At 38.6% G+C, this 21362-nt stretch overlaps 1 protein-coding gene and 1 pseudogene across 2 annotated transcripts in view; one reads left to right on the top strand and one right to left on the bottom strand.

Annotated features, from left to right (window-relative positions):
• LOC311628097 (small ribosomal subunit protein eS24-like) overlaps positions 1-21362 on the top strand; it is a 210116-nt pseudogene that overhangs the window by 86902 nt on the left and 101852 nt on the right. The gene's annotated exons all lie outside the window — the stretch shown is intronic.
• The window catches only part of NUP160 (nucleoporin 160), a 37924-nt gene continuing 18105 nt past the window's right edge, over positions 1544-21362 (bottom strand). The window contains exons 18-36 of the mRNA XM_084894819.1: positions 19884-20017; positions 18708-18778; positions 17866-18025; positions 16601-16670; positions 15965-16063; positions 15152-15271; positions 14564-14659; positions 14369-14463; positions 14178-14274; positions 13980-14085; positions 11099-11259; positions 10038-10098; positions 9117-9227; positions 8835-8958; positions 7993-8094; positions 6825-6966; positions 5588-5713; positions 3552-3656; positions 1544-2612 (exon numbers count right to left, since the gene is read on the bottom strand). Of these exons, the coding sequence (XP_084750945.1) occupies positions 2523-2612; positions 3552-3656; positions 5588-5713; positions 6825-6966; positions 7993-8094; positions 8835-8958; positions 9117-9227; positions 10038-10098; positions 11099-11259; positions 13980-14085; positions 14178-14274; positions 14369-14463; positions 14564-14659; positions 15152-15271; positions 15965-16063; positions 16601-16670; positions 17866-18025; positions 18708-18778; positions 19884-20017 (2070 nt within the window). The 3' untranslated portion in view covers positions 1544-2522. The remainder of the gene's footprint in view (positions 2613-3551; positions 3657-5587; positions 5714-6824; positions 6967-7992; positions 8095-8834; positions 8959-9116; positions 9228-10037; positions 10099-11098; positions 11260-13979; positions 14086-14177; positions 14275-14368; positions 14464-14563; positions 14660-15151; positions 15272-15964; positions 16064-16600; positions 16671-17865; positions 18026-18707; positions 18779-19883; positions 20018-21362) is intronic.

Genomic DNA, 21362 nt, shown 5'->3' with positions numbered 1-21362 from the left:
GGAAGGGCCTGAGTTTAGAATGATCTCCCCAGCACCTCTGGCCCCACCCATGCGTCTTTGGCGGAGTCTTTTCTTTTACCCTCTTGTCTTCCATGTTGTGCCAGTTTTCTGCCTACTGTTCGTGACCATTTGTCCTTTAGGAAAGTGGGCTGCTTTCCAGGTTTCCCCCCAAGGTTTTCTCTGACTATTGTGGCTTATTTTGGGTATAGCATTGAACAGTAAATATAGTGCTCTTTTATGCTTTAATTTTTTTTTTTTTTTCCTTAGGGCATAACGATGATTAGTGTTGCTTACCAATGCGGGGGCCGGAGGGGAATCACTAGAAATTATACCTTCAAGGTAAAAGCCTAAATTGTTTTGGTGAGATACAGAAGCTTTCCCAATCTGGCCCGCTGGTAGCCTTAACCTGCTTGATTTATCTTCCTTTGCATTTTCCTTTTTTTTTAAAAAAAAAAAAAATATATTTTATTGATTTTTCACAGAGAGGAGGGATAGAGAGTTAGAAACATCGGTGAGAGAGAATCATCGATCAGCTGCCTCTTGCACACCCCCTACTGGGGATGTGCCCGCAACCAAGGTACATGCACTTAACCGGAATCGAACCCAGGACCTTTCAGTCTACAGGCAGACGCTCTATCCATTGAGCAAAACTGGTCCCAGCTGCATTTTCCTTTTCTAACCCCCAGCCCCCACCCCTTTTCTGGAGTAAGCCACTAGGAACATTACCTGTGTCACCCTAAGTCCTTCACATTATCTGGAATAACTACTGCATCACATGGCGATTTTTTTTTTTTTAATTCCTCAAGACCCATGCAGGCATTACCTCTGAACCTTCTGAATGTTGGCCCCTCCCCAGCATTTAGCGTTTATTTATACTGTTAATACTCATTTACCCTTTATTTATACTGTTAATTTAAATCCTTTCTAAATTGAGCTTAAATCCAGTGGGATATATTTTTATACCCCTGGCTGCTCAGTTCTTACTAAGCATACTAATAATACCTAACATATATCGAACACTTACTATATGTTAGGTACTGTCAGTGCTTTACAAGTAGAATTGCATTTAATTCCCACAACTTTGTGGGGTAGATATCATTATGCCCTACTTATGGATGAACCCTCATATTGGTTGTTGAAGTCCCTGGAAAAGCTGGCCAGTGTCTTATGAACTGCTACCATGGTAACCACTGCTTTGATGAGCAATACAAAGAAAAGGTTTCTCCAACAGTGCCTACTCAAGCCTCTTGTCCTCTAGAAATGGCAACACTAGGTTTGATATTTTTCAGACTATGGGTTATGATCCATTAGTCACTCATGAAAACAGTAAAAGATGATACATCTTTTCTTGAAACCTTTGTTTTCTTGCTGTAGTTGGAAGCCACAGGTTTATAATGCTGGGGGGGCGGGGGGAGGAGGGGGGGAGACAAGGGCTCTCCCAGTCACGAATTGCATTTAACACTTCGTATTTATCATGACAAAAGTTACAATAAAAAAGAACCAGATACCACAATTATCTACCAATAACAACACCACAAGGAAATTTGTTATTTAAAATATATAATGTAAATATGGTGTTGATATTATAAAAAAGGCTTATGAAAAACTCAAGAAAGGTCAAAGGGCATACAAGCAAATATATACAGATCATTCCCTTAAAAGATAATTTTAATATACAGAATAAAATGCAAGATCTTATTTTTCACTTTCCGAAAATTTGTGAATATGAATGCTTTTAAATCTGACCAGGAAAGTTTATATTTTGGCCCAATACATGATTAGACTAACTGTATGATCAAGTCCGGCTTGATTATTATAAGTCATAGAAGTTAATAGAATTTACTTTGAAAATCTATTATTTTGATAGAGGATGGATTTCTAATTTTTTTCTTAGCTAAGAGTTGATCCAACTTTAGCCTGAAAACCAGATTCAAAATAAGCTATCTTCTTTGACAGCTGGTCTTTGTTTAGGCTTAATCTAGGCAAATTATTTAATACTTTATTGAAGATCATACAAAAATTCCACAATAAATAATGAAAAGAGTACGTAAAATCATAGACTCTGTTTGCAATACAGAAAATACATGTCAGTTCTGGACCAAAATAATCATTGAAATACAAAAGGTGAGAGGGAAGAATGAAAGGATTTGCAGTGTCTGCTTTTGGTGGTCAGCTACAACAAACCAACAACCATCACCCGTTTGGGAAGTGAAGGTGGGTTTAATTTGCAGATAAAGAATGTCTCCGGTAGTTTAAAAAAATATAAACTCTAAAAAAGCTTGTGAATCATATACAAAAGCAGCTGTTTGAGACCAAAGATGAAACCGGAAATTGTACGTTAGCACCGCCAGCAAGCGCAGGGCCTGTGACTCCTCTGTCCAACTCTCTTACGCAGAATGCAGACTTGACTGTTGTACATCATTTACAGGTATAAAAACTGGCCGGAGTACAGGGTTCCTGTAGGTAAAGTCTTAAGCCCTAAGAGGCACCAAGCGGTTACAAAGGCTAAGTGACCATCTGGATCACAAGTTCCGACGATATAATAAATCCCGTGTTGCCTTATCAACTTTTTGCTGGTAGTCCTCCAATTTGTCAAGTATTTTCTGCGACAGCTATTGGAGAAAAGGAGGAAATCATTACAACACATGTCAAGGACTATAAAAGACTAAGCTGTCATTTTGACTTCACAAGCTGATTTCCGTAATGAAGATGTTAGCCACTCTGCTTCATTTAATCACTATCCAGTATAGGAATCTGCTTTGGGAATCTACTGATGAAACTGGATTTGTTATACTACTGTGTTTCCCCGAAAATAAGACATCCTCCGAAAATAAGACCTAGCGCATGGAAAAATAAGACATCCCCTGAAAATAAGATCTAGCGCATCTTTGGGAGCAAAAATTAATATAAGACACTGTCTTATTTTTGGGGAAACAGGGTAGTATATATATATTATAATACTCTAATCCTGCTTGCCTAATGATTTTCCAATTATGCAAATCACACCAAGATCTTCAATAAAAGCATTGCCAGCTCTTTCCCCAGAACTGAGGAAAGGCCACAACTGATTTAACCAGTCATTTTATGAAGGGACAAGAGGCTCGCAGTTTAGGACCCGAAATTCATGCAGCCAAGCCTGCAACCTCTCACAGTCCGGGAGTCCCCTGGGGAGAGGGCCTAAGCTAGCAGTCAGACATTTCTTAGCTCTGCCATGGAAGCAGCAGAGGCTCCTGCCATTGCTACTGCGCTCGATAGCTGTGAGCCCAGCTCAGGGCTTTTGGCTGAGTGGTGCTTCTCCTGTGGGAGTGCATGGACCACCAGGGGGCAGCTCCTGTGTTGAGCATCTGCCCCCTGGTGGTCAGTGTGCATAATAGTGATCAGTCATTCTGCCATTTGGTCAATTTGCATATTAGCCTTTTATCATATAGAATTGAGGCAGCATGTTAGAGGGATACATGGTGCTGCCCTCCCCTTAACTCCTTGAGAACTGGAGAGCCAGCCATAAGGTGTAACAGATAGTGCAGGGGCATAGAGAGGAAAGACTGACTCACTGCAATGTTGTGACTGTTCGCACTGTTCTCTCCCAATACTTGGAGAAGCTGATCAATGGAAGAGTATGGGAGCCACACCATTGGAGCCGTCGCAGACAGGGGAAACTGAAAGAAAAAATATCTATAATTGTTTTTTCCACAATAAGAAATTGCAGGAGTGCGTATGCGCGCACACACACACATACACACACACACACACACACACAATTGAAACACCACCTACCTCCTTTCTCTTTTCAATCGGAGAACTTGTCCTTTTCTCAATGAAATTAAATATATTTTTAAATTTATATCATCTCTTATCTTAAAGGAATTTTAAGGCTCCTAAGTTTAGGGATAAACATACTCAACAAAGCTTCTCTAAAATTTCAAGGAATGATACTATTGTCAGTCTGAAATTTAGATTTCAATTATCTGGGAAAAAGAGGTTTGGAAAGAAAAGCTTAACTTTGAATGTTTTGAATACTTTCCTGAGAGTCTGGGAGCTTGGCTCCACTATTAACTAGACCTAGATTTTAAACATGGCTCTCCTATTTATCATCTTTGCAAACTTTGGCAACTTCAAGTTAATACCCGAGCCTGTTTCCTCATGGGTTAAAAAAAAAAAGGGGGGGGGGGGTTAAAACAATCCCTTATAGGCTGCTGTAAAGATTGAGAAAACATTGTTAGAGACTCAGCATAGTCTTTACACACAAAATGCCATTTAGTTCTTTAAAAAAAATTTTTTTATTGATTCTTTTATAGAGATGGAGATGGACAGAGAGTTAGAAATATCGATGAGAGAGAAACATTGATCAGCTGCCTCCTGCACACCCCAAACTGGGAATGTGCCCACAACCAAGGTACATACCCTTGACTGAAATCGAACCTGGGACCTTTTAGTCCATAGGCCGATGCTCTATCCACTGAGCCCAACTGGTTGGGCCATTTAGTTCTTATTTATCTCCCTCTTTCAAGTACTAACTAAAGCCACACTCCTTTGATGGGGAAAAATGAAAGAATCCTCATTTTATAAACAGGAAACAGAAGACTCTTAGAGTGCCAGTCCTTAATCTTGGAGAAAACTAGTTGTAAAATTACTAACAATTAAGGTTAAATCTACTACTCTGGAGTCTAATTATTTCAGATCCTGATTTTACTTAGTGTGATAACAGAATAAAATGAAATGTTATGTATACATTAGAGGCCTGGTGCACGACATTGGAGCACTAGGGAGGGGCAGGGGTAGAGAGAAGGGGTCCCTAGGCCCAGCCTGTGTCTTCTCGTGGTCCAGGACCCCTCGGGGGATGTCTGCTGGATTAGGCCTGGCTCTCTGCGGGCCCAAGCTGGCAGGTGGACATCCCCTGAGGGGTCCTTAACATTGCCGCAGAGGCAAGAAAAGCTCCCACCACTGCTGGCATGCTCACCAGCCATGAACCAGCTTCTGGCTGAGTGGCGCTCCCCCTACGGGAGTGCCCTGACCCCCCGGAGAGCTCCTGCATTAAGCACCTGCCCCCTGGTGGTGAGTGAGCGTCATAGCGACCAGTCATTTCACCATTTGGTCAATTTGAATATCAGCCTTTTATTATATAGAACTAGAGGCCCAGTGCACAAGTTCATGCACCAGTGGGGTCCCTAAGCCTGGCCTGTGGGATCGAGCTGAAACTGGCTCTCCAACATCCCCGAGGAGTCCCAGATTGTGAGAGGGCACAGGCCAGGCTGAGGGACCCCACCAATGCACAATCAGGGCCAGCGAGGGATGCAGAAGGTTGGCCAGCTGGGAGGAACAGCAGGAGGGCTCCAGAGCGTGTTCGGCCCATCTTGCTCAGTCCTGATCGGCTGGACCCCAGCAGCAAACTAACCTATTGGTCAGAGCATCTACCCCCTGGTAGTGAGTGTACATCATAGCAACTGGTTGACTGTCTGCCCCTGATGGTCATCATAGTGAGTGGTTGAGCAGCCTTAGCATATCATTAGCATATTAGGCTTTGATTGAATGGCAGACTCGTCAACCAGACACTCAGCATATTAGACTTTTATTACATAAGGATGCCTACCTCAATTCCAAAGTACTGGTGTCCTTTTCCCAGAACAGCATCCACATATTCTGAAACCAATTCCACAGCTTCTTCCAAAAGGTCATAATTTAAGTACAGACGGAGCAACTCAGCGGCATCAACCTTCTGTAAAGAGTTGGCGATTAAAAACATCTGCCTTTAGGCAATGATCAAAGGATGTTGAGTGTCTAATTCTCTGGCACTGATACTTCTTGGTTTATTTGTCTTGGGATAAGGTTTGGATTCCGAACAGCCCAGTTACCCTCTGGCACCTAGTGAGGTCCTATCTGTTAAGTGGCTTTCCTCTCCTGATTTGTGATGTAAGACACATTTTAGTTCTTTTCTACTTGTTTCCACAGTGGTAAACCTTCCCAGCAATGCTGAGTACTCAAGATAACATATTTACATTCTCAGAAATAAACGAAAGTCAAATACAAAAGAAGTTAAAAGAATCATCAACTTTAAAAGCCTGAATTAAATTCATATTTAACTTAGGGAGTGAGAAAAGTGAATACAGCCTCAGTTTGGAAGGGCTCCACTCACATTAATTAGGATTTCTGTATCCTGATTGGATCACAACCAACCTTTACCATGTAAGCTGCCTTCTCTACTTTTTGACTTAAAAGAATGACTTTCTGGACTTTAAGCTTTACAATCTCTCTTTCCCTATTCTTCCAAGACATTTCAGATCTAATTCTTCTCAAACTTAAGAGTGCATCAAATTAAATTAGGAGCTTGTTAAAATATAGATCCTGCTTCCTAGCTCCAGAAAAGTTGATTTTCTAAGTCTGGAATGGGATGGGGCCCAGGAATATATATTTGAAGAAACCCACTATCTAAATAATTCTAAAACAGGCTGTCCAAAAATTCAACTTTGACAAAAATGAAAAGAATGCTGTAGTAATTTAAAACTACTCCACCCACTGCTGTTAATTTTTTGAATAGAGAATAGTAAATATGTGTCATGCATATACTCACTGTGCTAAATATACTAGTACATTCATTGTTCAGTGAGCACACAAGCATTAACTTAATCACTAACCTGCAGAACTTCACGTGGAATAGAAATTAAACTGTTTTGTTTTTAGTTAAGATTAAGAAGTTGCCCAAAGTATATAAGCCAGTACACTTCCATAAATGACTACCCTTTATATTTTTCTTTTTACTTATCTCAGAAGTTATTCAGAATGATAAAGATCAGCTTCTTACTCTCTCTACAAGTGAAGATGCCACTTACCTTATAACTGTTTATAAGCCAATTAGGCAGAGGCACTCCATGAGACAAAAGCTTGTTGATTACACAGTGGTGGTATAAGTTATTCTGGACTTTGTACCTTTCCAGGTATGTTGATAACAGTCGCCATGCTTCATCTGTAGCACTTGATAAAAGAAAGACTAATGAGTTTCAGATTCTTAACAGATATTTACAATACCATGTATTTACAAGGAAAAAAACCTTTGGCTCTGTCTAGCTTGGCTCAATGGATAGAACGGTGGCCTGTGGACTGAAGGGTCCCAGGTTTGATTCTGATCAAGGGCACATGCATGGGTTGGGGGCTCAGTCCAATATACAGGAGGCAACCAATCAATAATTCCCTCTCATCACTGATGTTTCCATCTCTCCCTTCCTCTCTAAAATCAATCTTAAAAAATCGTTGGAAGCGCACAACTGAATTTATAGCTAAATGACACTTTATATTAGGGTCAACGTACTTGGGGTAGTACTAGAAACTAGATGACTTGAAGTTTTATATTTTCTCTCCCACCAGCCACTTATTTGGTGGGCTATACAATTTACTAAATTTCTTTGTTCCAAATTCCTAAAATATGAGAAATGGCTTAGATTACTGTTTTCAAACCCAATCAAACACTATAATCATGTATGGGCCAAGAATTTGACATGCTTGATGTAAAAGTTCTGATTTAGAAGGCTAGGGTATTATCTCATAATGTGTATCTTACATTTTTTTTAAAAGAGAGAGGATGGGAGAGAATGAGAAATATCGATTTGTTGCTTCCTGTATGCACCCCGACCAGGGATCAAATCTGTAACCTGGGTCTGTGCCCTGACTGGGAATTGAACTGGCTGGCAACCTTTCTGTACATGGGACAACAACTAACTGAGCCACAATGGCCAGGTCTCGTAATCTATATTTTAATAGTGATTCTGGTGTGCTAATTTAGGGGTTAAGAGACGTCCAAACTATAAAATGCTACAATTCTAAAGTGCTATGCTGCATGATACAAATTATAAATGCAATTCAAGGAAGGAAAGTTTTGAGAATTAGAGTTGTCAGAGAAGCATTCTGAGGAACGGAGATAGTCAGGCAGACACTAATTGGGTAGCCCAGGGAAGTACCTGGAGGGTGAGCCATAGCAGGGTCGGAGGAATACTAGGGCAGTACCTGGACTCCTTTGTGGTGATGACTGAAGAGAGCTGATTGACTGCTAGCCAGGCCCAGGCTTCTGCTTGTGCTGCCTCTCCTCCAAACTGCAACTTGATGCATCTGCAATGAAAATGGTTCCACACACAATAAACCAATTTGCTGAAAAGCACCACCTTACTTCATTACTAAAAGTAGAGATATGATGACAATTTTAGCTCTAGTCTATTCTGAATTCACTACTGGGATATTGGCTCTTCTCCTTCCTTATAGCCAAAAACTGAATGATGCACAAGCCCAACAATAAAGAAAATTAATGTTGAAAAATTCTGGAAGTTGATATTTCCAATTCACAAAATACTTGACCAATATCTAGATATAAGGTAACTTCAATAAGGAGTACTTTTTAAGAACGCTTCCAGGGACCAGTAGATGTCCTAAAAGGCTGAAAAGAGCATATCTTGGCTAAAATGGACACAAACATTCTTTTTCTTGGTGCCCTTCACCGGAATCAAACCAGGGACCCTTCAGTCCACAGGCCGATGCTCTGTCCACTGAGCCAAACCTCTAGGGCGACACCACTATTATTATTTTTTTAATTTTAATTTTTGACACCGATATTCTTAATCCAGGATATCTACTGTCCTGTAGGAATGAGGTTCAGGAATGTCAGATCTCAAGAGAAGCTATAAATTAATTTTAAAAAATCACAATTGACTAAAAGAAATTAAACAACCCTTGTGTGAACGTAACAAAAACACTGGCTTACAGGATACTGGCTTGTGTGACCCCTGCTTCACACTAACCAACAGCACTTTTGCATTAGGAAAATTAAAACTAGGAAAAGATAGTGTCATACATACTTGAAAGCAAGGCCCTCGAAGACTGGCGTTAAGGGAAGCTTAAATGTCTGACAAAGTGATATGGCAGTGTCGAAAAGGCCAGCTTGCACCAAGAGAGTGACCATCTCCTCTGCTGATGAGCTTCCTATGAAAATGGAAAAGCACCACTTAGCGCAACCAGAGGTATATACAAATAAGCCCCAAACTGTTAACAAGTATCTCAGAATAACATCGAAAAGCATGTCAGGTACACTACCTGGCCCTCAAATGTGCTGTTGGTACCGACAGACTAACGCATCTTACCTGCAACAGCAACTGCTGACGGCTCATGCTGAGCCAGCGCGAGGCGCACTCGAGCCAAGGAGCACTCCTTCTCTAGGTCTTCCAGGTCCAGGATTTCAATTTGTCGACTCGCTACCAGCCGAAGACAGACAATTTCAATTCTCAAAGTACAAAAGAAGTGCCTATGAGACTAACCCACCCTGTCAATTTCCACTAAATATTAAGTAACTTTCCATTTAATTTCCAAAGGGAGAAAACGGGAGGCTCCATAAAGGCTAACTTAAAAAATAAAGCAATAGTTGAGTCAAATCAAAGCAGTACTGTAGTGAGGAGGTGCTTACAAGGTATTCTACATATAATTCCATTTAAACCTTATAGCTATAAAGTACTGTCTCTATCAGTAAGAAAGGAACATGCCCCAAATGAGAGGCAGGATTGAAACCGGGTGTCCCACTTTAGAGCCTAGGGTCTCTGAGCAAGGTATCATGCCTCTATGATAGAATAAAGGAGCCTGATAAAACAAAAGCTTCCTATGAAGCTGATTTAAATGCAACAAGCAACAAGACATACTTTCAAAGCATTTTCATTTCTCATACAGCCATACCAAGTTTTGAAAGGGCCACCAACCATCCAACTTTTAGCAGATTAAAATAACATGATGTTTCTCTCTGTTTCTCCCTCTCCATTCTACTCTAAAAATTAATGGAAAAATATCCTCAGGTGAGGATTAACAACAAAAATATAAAATAATAAAAATATAATAAAAAGGAACTTTACAATCTTTTTACAATATAACTACTAGACATATGTAATATATAGTATATTACAATATAACTACATATACTGCATAAGTATATTAAAACATATATCAATCTAAATATTACTACTAAACAATATAATTAATTACTGTCCAGCAAAGTATCAGTGGGACCACTGACTCACTCGGAGCAGCAGTGCATTCTCCATCATGATTCCTCTTAGGGGATGCACCAGGGCGATCGTACTGAAAAGACAAATTTATTTAACTGAAAAATTACTATTTTAATTTGAATCCAGAATTTTCCTGTTTAAATTCTTTCAACATAAATTATTCAACTAGCACAGCTCCTCTTTTAAAGGCACTGTAACTATCAGACAAAGAAATGGAGTGTTTGCCAGGTTGGCTTACTTAACTCTAACATGTAATTGTACTTGTTACAAGGACGTGGGTTTGATTTCCGTATGTCACTTGACTTTCCATGGTTGCAGTTATATTCTCCATGTGGAACTCTGGGGAAAAGCCTACTAAATGTAGGAACTATACAATAGAAGTAGCTGGGTATATATGACATTAGCATGACAGAAAAAAGTCAAAGTACACATCGACATTCTTTAAGACAGTAATTGTAGATTGAATGAATAAAAACAAATGATATCTTTATTGAGCACTTTTTGCAGGCCAGGCACTCACAATTCTAATACCTTATCAATTCTATAATGCAGACATAACCATTATCATGTTCTTTACTGCACTGGTGGGAGGGCGTGGCCTGTAGGAATCAGCCTGCTGTGGTGCTGCGGGAGCGCTGCTCATCACGGTCAGCCAGTCAGCCCAGTGGTGCTCTCGCTGTGGGAACGCACTGACCACCAGGGGGCAGCTCCTGCATTGACTGTCTGCCCATTGGTGGTCAGCATGCATCATAGCAATTGGTTGACCAGTAGTTTTGGTAGTTCCACTGTTAGGCGCTGGGCTTTTATATATATAGATTTTATGCAAAAGGATAAATGGACAACCTAAGATTAATTTGCCTTTAGTCAGTCAGGTCTAACTCCAAAAGTGCTCTGCAATACTTCTTCCTGATGATTCTGAACTTGGGAACTAAAGGTGTAGTAATATATAACAACCGAATTGCTGAAAAAATAGATTAAATTCATAAATATCCCAGAAGAAATTTTAAATGAGGTCATAGTTCTGAAAGGATCAGAAAAATGAAAGTGAATTTCAGGATGAAAAGTTCTCATACCACTGCACCAGAAGCTGGCTGCACAATCCATGCGTATTCTGGACGAATAAGTCGTAAACAATTGATTGCAGCCAAATAACAGTTGCCTTGCTTCTCAAGTCCCCGGAGAGTTCGAACCTCTCTGCCAAGACGCATTCCGTACTCAAACATCACTGTGCCAGCTATGAGGCAATAATAAATTAGACATTAGAATTTCTTTAGAGATACAGAGAGAATTTGCTTTACTTATCAAATATTAAAACTTAAAACAAAATTGAGTTTATCTTAAAACAGTATGGCAGTTCCTAAAAAAATTAAGACCATAATTACCTTATGATCCAGAAATTCCACTTTTGGGTACATACTCCCCCAAATTGAAAGAAGGGTCTTGGAAGAGATATTGTACACCCTTGTTCATAGCAGCAGTATGAACATAGACAAAGATGGAAGCAATCAAAGTGTCCATTGAGGAATAAATAAAATGTGATATATGGATATAATGTAATATTATTCAATCTTAAAAAAGAATGAAATCTGACATGCTACCCCATGGGTGATCCTTGAAGATATTATATCCACTAAGTGAAATAAACCTGTCACAAAAAGAAAAATACTGTATGAGCCCAGCCACTATGGTTCAGTGATCAAGCATCAACCTATGAACCAGGAGATCATGTTTTGATTCCTGGTCAGGGTACATGCCTAGGTTGCAGGCTTGGTCCCCCAGTGTGGGTTGTGCAGGAGGCAGCTGATAAATAATTCTCTCTCTGAAATCAATTTTAAAAATAAAAAATAAAAAATAAAATAATGTATGATTCCAGTGGCAAATTTACAGAAATAGAAAGTAGAATAGTGGTAGTTACCAAGGGCAAGAGGGCAATGGGGAGTTGTTTAATGAATAGAGTTTCAGTTTTGCAAGATGAGAGAAGTTTGGGGAATTGGTTGCACAAAAATGTGAATGTAACACTACTGAGGTTACACTTTAAAATGGTAAATGGTATTTTAACACAATAAAAATTATTTATTAATGCTAATTAATTCTTATTTAGAATAGTAGCATGTTAGTTATTTCAAGTAATAAATTACAACTTAATGTTTTAACATGATTAAAATATCAATTGCAAGTTGTTTAATGAGTATAGAGTTTCAGTTTTGCAAGATGAAAAGAGTTTAGGAGATTGGTTATACAGTAATGTGAATGTATTTAAATCCACTGAATAGTTAAAAAGGGTTAAGGCATTAAATTTTATGTTACATGTACTTTACCACAATTGCCATCCCCCCATTATGTAAAATGTTATTTTTCACTTTTAAATATATTTTATTGATTTTTCACAGAGGAAGACAGAGAGATAGAGATAGAGAAACATCGACGAGAGAGAATCATTGATCAGCTGCCTCTTGCACACCCTCCACCGGGGATGTGCCCGCAACCAAGGTATATGCCCTTGCCCGGAATCGAACCGGGGACCTTTTAGTCCGCAGGCCGACGCTCTATCCACTGAGCCAAACTGGTCCCAGCTATTTTTTACTTTTAGATACTACATTCCCAGATAAGACAGAAGACTAGCTTAGAGAGCTAGTCTCAGCCAAATTGTCACCTCTCTCAACCCAGGGTTCTGAGATCAAGAAGTGTTTGGATGGTCTGTTTAAGACATACTCTTATTTTTTTTAATAATACTTTAGAAAGTCGAAGAAGATACTATTTTCCTGAGAGCATGTGACTCTTGTGACCAAATAGCATTCAGTTTTTGAATGAAACTATTTTTTCATTCCAACATTTTTGAGTGTCTGCAATATGTGAGACATTCTGTTAGAACAACAGATGTTCAGGCCTTGCTCCAGAAAGACCCGAACATTTATCCAGTTAAACTGGTCTTAATCAGACTGATGTAAGGGATGTTGCCATAGTGAAAGCAAACAATGGAAGATCTTTAACCATTATTTCCCTTTCTGTATGATACAAGAAAATAAAGAATATGCAAACATGTTTTGTCATTAGGAATATTAAAAACATGTCTACAAATTACTTCTACTCATTCTTTCCAATGAAAATCAGCAAAAAAATCTAATGAAAAATTCTGAGTGAAAATGGTATAAAAATGATAGATGTTCAAAAGAGGAACCATAATGCTTATTTCATTTTAGCTGTTCTGGTAAAGACTTCATCAGTCATCATACAAACATAAATTAAGATATATTTTACAACAATGACTGGTATAAACTCTTCAAAACATCAATGTCATCCAAGGCAAAGTAAGGTTAAAAAAAGAGCTTCAGATTAAAGGAGACTGAAGAGGTACGACAGTGCAACACAATATGTGGTCCTAGGTTGAGGGTGAAGACAGCTACAGAATGGAAGGAGTGTGCTATTCAAGAAAATCAGTGACAACTGGCACAGTTAAATATGAGCAGCACATCAGATAATAATACTACATTTAGATTTAATTCACAAAATTAAATTTGTTATATTTCCTTAATTCAATAATTGTATTGAGGTTATGTAAGAAGATGTCCCTTAGGAGATGCACCTGAAGTATTCATTCACCGAGTCATGATGTCTACAACTTACTCTCAAAAGGATCAGCAGAGGGCCCATGCAAAATGGCACAGGAACTCAATGCCTTTAAGAGAAATTTTGTCTAAAATTAGAAGATTCACACAGAAGGCCATCTTACTGGAAATGCCTCAGAATTGGAGGCATTTAATGCTAACAGGTAATCCTCAAGGAGGTGAAGCTAATTTTGTCCTTAAGCATAATTTCCCCATAAGTTCGTAGAGAACACTTATCCAATATTAAAAATAAGGTAAAAATTACATAAGTCAAACATAATATATTTGTAAAATCTGATTAAATTGACAAGGTTGCCTCCAACGAAGACTGCCTACTTCAAGTGCTTACCCTTTCGGTAATTGTGGCGATAGATGTGGAAGGCATAGAGAAGCTCATAGTAATTGTGAGTCATGAGGTCCACAGCTCTGGCACGTGATTCAATGATTCCCACAACCTAAGGAAGGGGAAGCAATCAGATATCAAAGTGAGTAGTCATCAGGACAGCCAACACAGCTATCATCAGTCATCAGTGGGCACATAAATTACCTCGTTATGCAGATTCACATAGGGAAACTCTACAAGATCCTGTAGCTGGGAGCGTTCACAAAGAACCACCACCAGCTGCCGTAAACAATCTAACTGCCTAGAAGGAAAGAAAGGCAGACACGGGTAAACTGTCTTCGTGGGTTAAACAGGTTTGGTAAACTACCTTCTTAAAAAAGAGCAAGAGTGATTACCTGCTGGAATCGGGAATTTGGGTTAAGGCTTCATATGCTTGGCTATTGTGACCCAAATCCAAATGATGTTTGAAAATGCATGTCCTTAAAGTAGCCTACATATCAAATACAGGGCAAAAAAAGAGTATTAGAAATCAAAACATCACATTCATGACAAATCTCAAGAGAAATAACTGGACAATAGTTAGTTCTTACCTGACTCTTCCAGTCATCTCCTGCTTCAGTTACTGCTGATGTAGCCAACTGAATAACGAGTTCAGGCAAACCAACAACGTCTAGTAGGCGCAAAACCTAAGGAGGAATAAAAGAAACTTGTATTAAAGTTAATATGCATTTCAAGTTGAAACATGACTTTAAATCCATTAGACAACTGGGTAATATAAAGATTAAATCAAAGGTGCTGAGAAAATGAGGATTATTTGGTCAATATTTGAGATTTTCCTTTAGATTCTGTTAAATAATAGGCTTTGCTATAAAATCATAAGCAAAAGTTAAATATAGCATTGCAAGTTAATTCTTTGAGTTATCAGCCAAACGAATATAAAGTAATAAAGATTCTAATGATGACTGAGTTAATAAAACGATATCATTTAAGTTAAAAACATTGATCAAATTTAATTAGAAATGTTTCTTCAATTTCTCTCAGCAAACTTTCTTTACCTGAAAATTTAGGGAATGATTACATTTTTATCTTCTTTTTCTCCAAAAATACCAAGGTAATATATTTCAAATAAATTTCTACACAGGGTAGTAAAAAAAGAGCCAAACCATGACATAAGATACCTTATCATAATACTGTAACCTGGGGTTGGAAACAATCTCCCCATCTTCCGACCGGATCAAGCGATCCAAGAATTCCTCTTTGCCCACTTCAGATGCTGCCTGACAGAAACATTCCAGAGCCTGGAGAAAGAAAAGAATACGAAGTTATAATGGGTTGTTCCAGTTCTAGGTACCCATTTGCTAAAGTTTGGCTAAACAAAGCAAAAAAAGAAACAAAATTATTTAAGGCTACTGACTACATTCATAATTTCTGCCACTCTAAACTCTATCTGATGAATTATTTAATACCTTTTATCTCATTCTTCTACTGAAATGCTATTAAAAAGTAAACTTTAAATAAGATAATTGATAAATATATAATAAAGGAACTTTAGCAACATGTTAACATTTGTAGAATTTGAGTGGTAAGTATTATATATGACTGTTTATTATAAAAGTCTTTAAACTTTTTTTTATATGCTTGAGAATTTAGATAGTACGATGTCAGGGGGAAAAAATAGAAATGTAAACTACCATACTGGGAAAAGCAGCTGCATTCAAAAAAAGATATAATGAAAACAATGTAATTGAGAAATACACTTTATCAAAATGCATCCCTAAAAAACACCTGTATGGGCTGTTTTCTTACTCATATTTTCTTGTGTCCCAACTAATCTGCAAAGCACCCAAGGATGAATATCCTCCACAGGTATATCATGCCCCTCACTGGCACCTTGGAGGAATCTATGCCTCCCACTTCCTCCAAACTAGTTAGATGGAAACTAAGTGTCCGCCTTGCACTAAAGCTTGTTCATCACTTAAATGCAATCTTACCTTCTGTCCCTCTCCTGTAACCAGGTAACACCTTCCCAGCATAAACCGACAGGAACCAACATTGACTTGACACCAGGGATGCAGCAGATGAATATAGTCCTTAAAGGCAGAAAAGGTGCTTCTGATTAAGAAAATAAATATCATTTCCCAGTTCTTCACCGAGGGAGAGAAGATGCAGTCAATTAACACACATATTTCCTGGTATCTCTGAAGAGTAGAACCTAATTCTGTAAACCGATTCTTAGGTTAGGCTATTAGATACTTTAAGAAAGCCAACAGAACTCCAATAACATAAATACACACACCTTCCTAAATCTTAGCGATTTCCCAACTTTTGGTATTTACTGGTTCAATGACTAGATCCCAGTAAAAGATTTATTGAAGAGAATGGAATGTTTGTTTTACCTAATACAGAGAATTAACAAAAAGGATTCTAGAAAAAATTATGTTAGGAATGATACTGTCAACAGGCAAGAAGAGAAAATCTGGAGTATGTTTTGGTGTAGTGGAGTATAAATTATTATGGTTCTTATTATCAGCCCAATTAAAATGCAGGTAACATTTACAAAGAAAAATGTTCCAGAAATCCCATTCTTTACAAGGATAATTAAATCTGAAATATTCAATAGTACTCACTTGCAATTGTACATATTGACAGCTTCCCATCAAACATTCTAGAAAGAGGCAACTGGGATTGCTAGGCCATCTAGTTATTGGTTAAGGAGATTTTTTTTTCTTTTTTGGACAAATTTAAACACACACTGTGGGCAATCAGACTCCAGAAAATGGCTTAATTAAAAAAAAAAAAAAAAGAAGAAGGTAAAGAGAGGTTGGCAGAGCACATGCTCTTTCTATATAACCATATAACTTTAATATTAGACAAATGTAATGAAAAGGTTATATACAAGGAACCTTGTCACAGAACTCAATTAACTATGGGCTAAAGGATGTATTTCAACCTTGTGTGATCATTTCTAACTCTAGCTGATAAATTGCACAAGCACCCAATATAGTGCCTATATAGAACCATTTAATAAATATCTGATAAATGAATGTATAATGCTTTAAAAGAGATCTAGGTATGAAATTTGTTCACACCAGTAAAATCTGGCTTAATTCCTATGTAAAAAGCAAACCAAAATAAAATAAAAATTGGGACCATATCTGAAAGTAGGTATTATCATCTCTTGCTGGGGGAATAAGCACCCAACCTCATTAAAAATCTTCATCACAGCCCAACCAGGTGCTTCAGTTAGTTGGAGCATCATCCTGTACAGCAAAATGGTTTAGGGTTTGATTCCTAGTCAGGACATTTACCCAGGATATGGATATATCTGCAGACCCAATGTGTACAGGAGGCAACTGATCAATAATTTTCTCACATCAATCTCTATATATAAAAGCCCAGTGACTTTTATGGCAGAACCACCAGAACGACCAGTTGCTATGATGTGCAATGACCACCAGGGGGCAGATGCTAAATCAGGAGCTGTCCCCTCGTGGTCAGTATGCTCTCACAGTGGGAGCGCCACTCAGCCAGAACCCGAACTCCCTGCTGGCGGATGGCAAGTGCAGTGGTGGCGGCAGGAGCCTCTCCCGCCTCCACAACAGCACTAAGGAACTGCGAGCCAAGCGCTAAGGAGAGGGAGCAGGCGGGTGGTTAGGAGTGAGGGGTGCTAGACTGCAAGAGGGCACAGGCCAGGCTGAGGGACACTCCCCTCACCTGCACGAATTTCACGTATTGGGCCTCTAGTACATACATAAAAAGTCTGTGGCCCTAACGCTGTAAAGACCCAAGTCCAATGCAGATGGGCAGGGCAGTGAGCAGGAGAGGTGTGCAAGGTTGGGTGGAGCTGTGTGATTTTGTGTGCTAGGCTCCTAGTTTTTAAATAAAAGGATACAAGAGCTGCAATAAATAACTGGTAATTGCAGTAATCATCTCAGGCCAATTCAACCCAGTCTGGCTAAGAGGTGCCTTTGGTTGAGAGAAGAGATGAGATATAATATCTTTTCTTGCAACTTCTTGGAAGAACAATTCCACAATTGACTGAGGGCTAGAAACTTAAAAATAAAAATAACAATGAGCAACTTGTGATACAGTATCAATTTTTAATGAAGAGAGTCTACCAATTCATTTTATGCCCTATAACAAAGAACATTTATTATTTAAAAATATAAAATGCAACATTAATATTATCAATGGCAATATAAATAAAAGCAATTTGTAAACTGTGAAGTACTATACAAAAGCAATAAAAAAGCCACTTAAATTAACATTGTAGTCATTTCTTTTCACTGGTCTCACTAAACCTATGTATCTTCCCTAGAATGTTTATAATAAATGCAGTTCCAATATTCCAAACAACACAAAATAAATTCTTCAGAATAGTTCTCAAGCATGAGAGGGGCTCCTTTGGAATATTTACTCATTAAGACATATTATAAAAGCTACCATGAACTTAGGAAATGTAAAAAAAAAAAAAAAAAAAAAAAAAAAGATTTTGAGTTAATCACTGGAATATCAATGTACAGTGAGAGAGCAGCAGTCTGTCTATACATGTATTCTATGCCTGATCTGGGACTATGGTCTCCACAAGACCCCTTGCCACAACTAGAGGACTCAGTTTGCTTATACCCTCTCAAAGTGAAAGCAGAGCCTAGTCAAACTTGCTAAAGCAAAGGTGGCAAAAGACCACTTTAAATGCTAAATTTAAAATCAAATGCTTATCAGTCCAGTCCTTACCAAACTTATTTGCCACTGAAGCACTTGAGTCAGTTAGTTCCAGTACTGACAAGTGTTGGAGATTAGACTCCCTGTGAGGAAAGGGGGGAAAAACAGCTTAGTAAATTCTATGTATAATATAATACAACTTCCACAGGTTATCCTATCAAGAATGCTGACAATGTAATTAGCAAACTGCACCTGAAACCTCCATTGAAAGCATGAAAATATCTGGAAAACATGTCACAGTTTAGACACTTGCTCCTGATACACCCAGTGATTCTGCAATGAGACGCCTCAGCAGAAATTTCTCCAAGACCTCCACATCATGAAAAACCTTACTTTGCTAGAGAAAATGGGGTGGTGTATCTTTCAGAAAATGTGAATCTTGTACTTGGATTTTCTTTTTTCTTGGGGTTATAAAGAATCTCGGCCTGCCTTTAAGAATTAGCACAATCTTTCTGTGTGTGGCCTAACTTCCTCTGACCTTATTTTATTATTTTGCTTTCAACAGCATTTATCTTTACATTATATACATACACATAAAATATATAATCATAAATATATATCTACTATTTAGGCTTTTTGTTGTTAATCCTCATCCAAGGATAATTTTCCACTTATTTTTTAAAAAGAGTGGAAGGGAGGAGAGAGAGTGAAAGATAAGAGAGGGAGGGAGAGAGGAAAGGAAGGAGGGGTAGAGAGAGAGAGAAACATTGAAGTGAGACACACATCAATTGGTTGCCTCTTGCATGTGCCCCAACCAGGACCAGGGATAAGAGCCTGTAACTGAGGTATATGCCCTTGAACGGAATCAAACCCAGGACCCTTCAGTTTGAGGGCTGATGTGCTATCGACTGAGCCAAACTAGCTAGGGCTATTTTCATTCTTGTAAGTAGCCTTCAATTTTTAGAAAATGAAGCATCTAAAAGCTCTCTGGCCCTGGCTGGTTGGCTCAGTTGGTTAGATTATTGTCCAGTGCACCAAAGGATTTCAAGTTCAATCCCAGGTCAGGGCACATACAAGAAGCAACCAATGAATGCATAAATAAGTGGAACAAATAAATATTTTTTTCCTTTCTCTCTGAAATCAATAAATAAGAAATTAAAAGCTATCTGAATTTTAAAGGCAAAATACTTTACAGCACAATGTTTACAAATTTCTTCTTAAAGGTAGTGAAAAAATAATTGAACTCACAGTGTGTCAACTGGAACATCAGTTGCCAAGCATTGACATCCCCACTTAATGAGGCGATAAGATAAGAGTAGGGGAGCTGTTCGGTGGAGTAAGTCTTGCTGAGCCTGAAAAAGCTGACCGGCTCCCAAAATCACCTGTCCATGAAGGGTAGGGGGTGGGGTAAGATAGTGAACAGCAATTAGTAATGATAACTTTTAAGGTTCAGGTGGAGGTAAAATATAATTAAAACAGTTACAAAGGGCATATAAAAAGTAACATTTAGCCCTGACCGGTTTGGCTCAGTTGATAGAGCGGCCTGTGGACTGAAAGGTCCCAAGTTCAATTCAGGTCAAAAGCATGTACCTTGGTTGTGGGCACATCCACAGTAGGGGGTGTACAGGAGGCAGCTGATCTATGTTTTCTCTCTTTGATGTTTCTAACTCTTTATCCCTCTCCCTTCTTCTCTCTAAAGAATCAATAAAATATATTTAAAAAATAAATTTAAACAAAGTAACATTTACACATAAATGAAAGCAACATTATATTTTGGGGTGGCAGATGGCAAAAATATCTACCCAAACACTTAACAATATAAAAATAATAAAGAATAGCTCACCAACTCATGGGAGATGACGGCAAAAAAAGAAAACAATATCAAAAAGCTTAACTTTCATTAAATCTGTGGGTTGAGAATTCAAGAGGAGAATCAGGGAAATCTAAGACCTTTGTTATGTTTCGGGTCTTGGGTAAAAATAGGTATGATCATTAGAGAAAAATTTGGCAATTCAACCAAAATTTGGCAATGCAATAAAAATGTATTTAGCCTGCCGAAACCGGTTTGGCTCAGTGGTAGAGCGTTGGTCTGCAGACTGAAAGGTCCCAGGTTCAATTCTGGTCAAGGGCATGTACATTGGTTGCGGGTACATCCCCAGTAGGGGGTGTGCAAGAGGCAGCTGGTCGATGTTTCTCTCTCATCGACGTTTCTAGCTCTCTATCTCTCTCCCTTCCTCTCTGTAAAAAGTCAATAAAATATACTTTAAAAAAAAATGTATATAGCCTATGACCAATCAATTCTAGTTCTTACATTTTATCCTAGAGATATAATCAAAGGTCTACAGAAAGTTACAGCTATAAGAAAACACTGGCAACAATGTAGATAGCTACAAATGGGATTGGTTGAATAAATTAAAATTGTTACTAGATAATCCTGTATAATAAAAGGCTATTATGCAAATCGACAAAACGGTGGAATGAGCAGTCGCTATATACACACTGACCACCAGAGGAGCACCGCTCAGCCAGAAGCGGGGCCTACGACTGGCGAGTGTAGAGGCAGTGGTGGGAGCCTCTTCCGCTTCTGCGGCAGCACTAAGTATGTCTGACTTCCAAGTAGGGAGCAAGCCTAAGCTGGCAGTCGGACATCTCCCAAAGGCTCCTGGACTGCGAGAGGGTGCAGTCCTCTCAACTAGAGGGTGCAGTGCATGAAATTTGTGCACTCAA

Source organism: Pipistrellus hanaki (genome assembly GCF_964339955.1).
Source record: "Pipistrellus hanaki genome assembly, chromosome: 9".
Taxonomy (NCBI): Eukaryota; Metazoa; Chordata; class Mammalia; order Chiroptera; family Vespertilionidae; genus Pipistrellus; species Pipistrellus hanaki.
The sequence above is the reverse complement of the archived record's forward strand: the minus strand, read 5'-3'. Positions and strand labels throughout refer to the sequence as shown.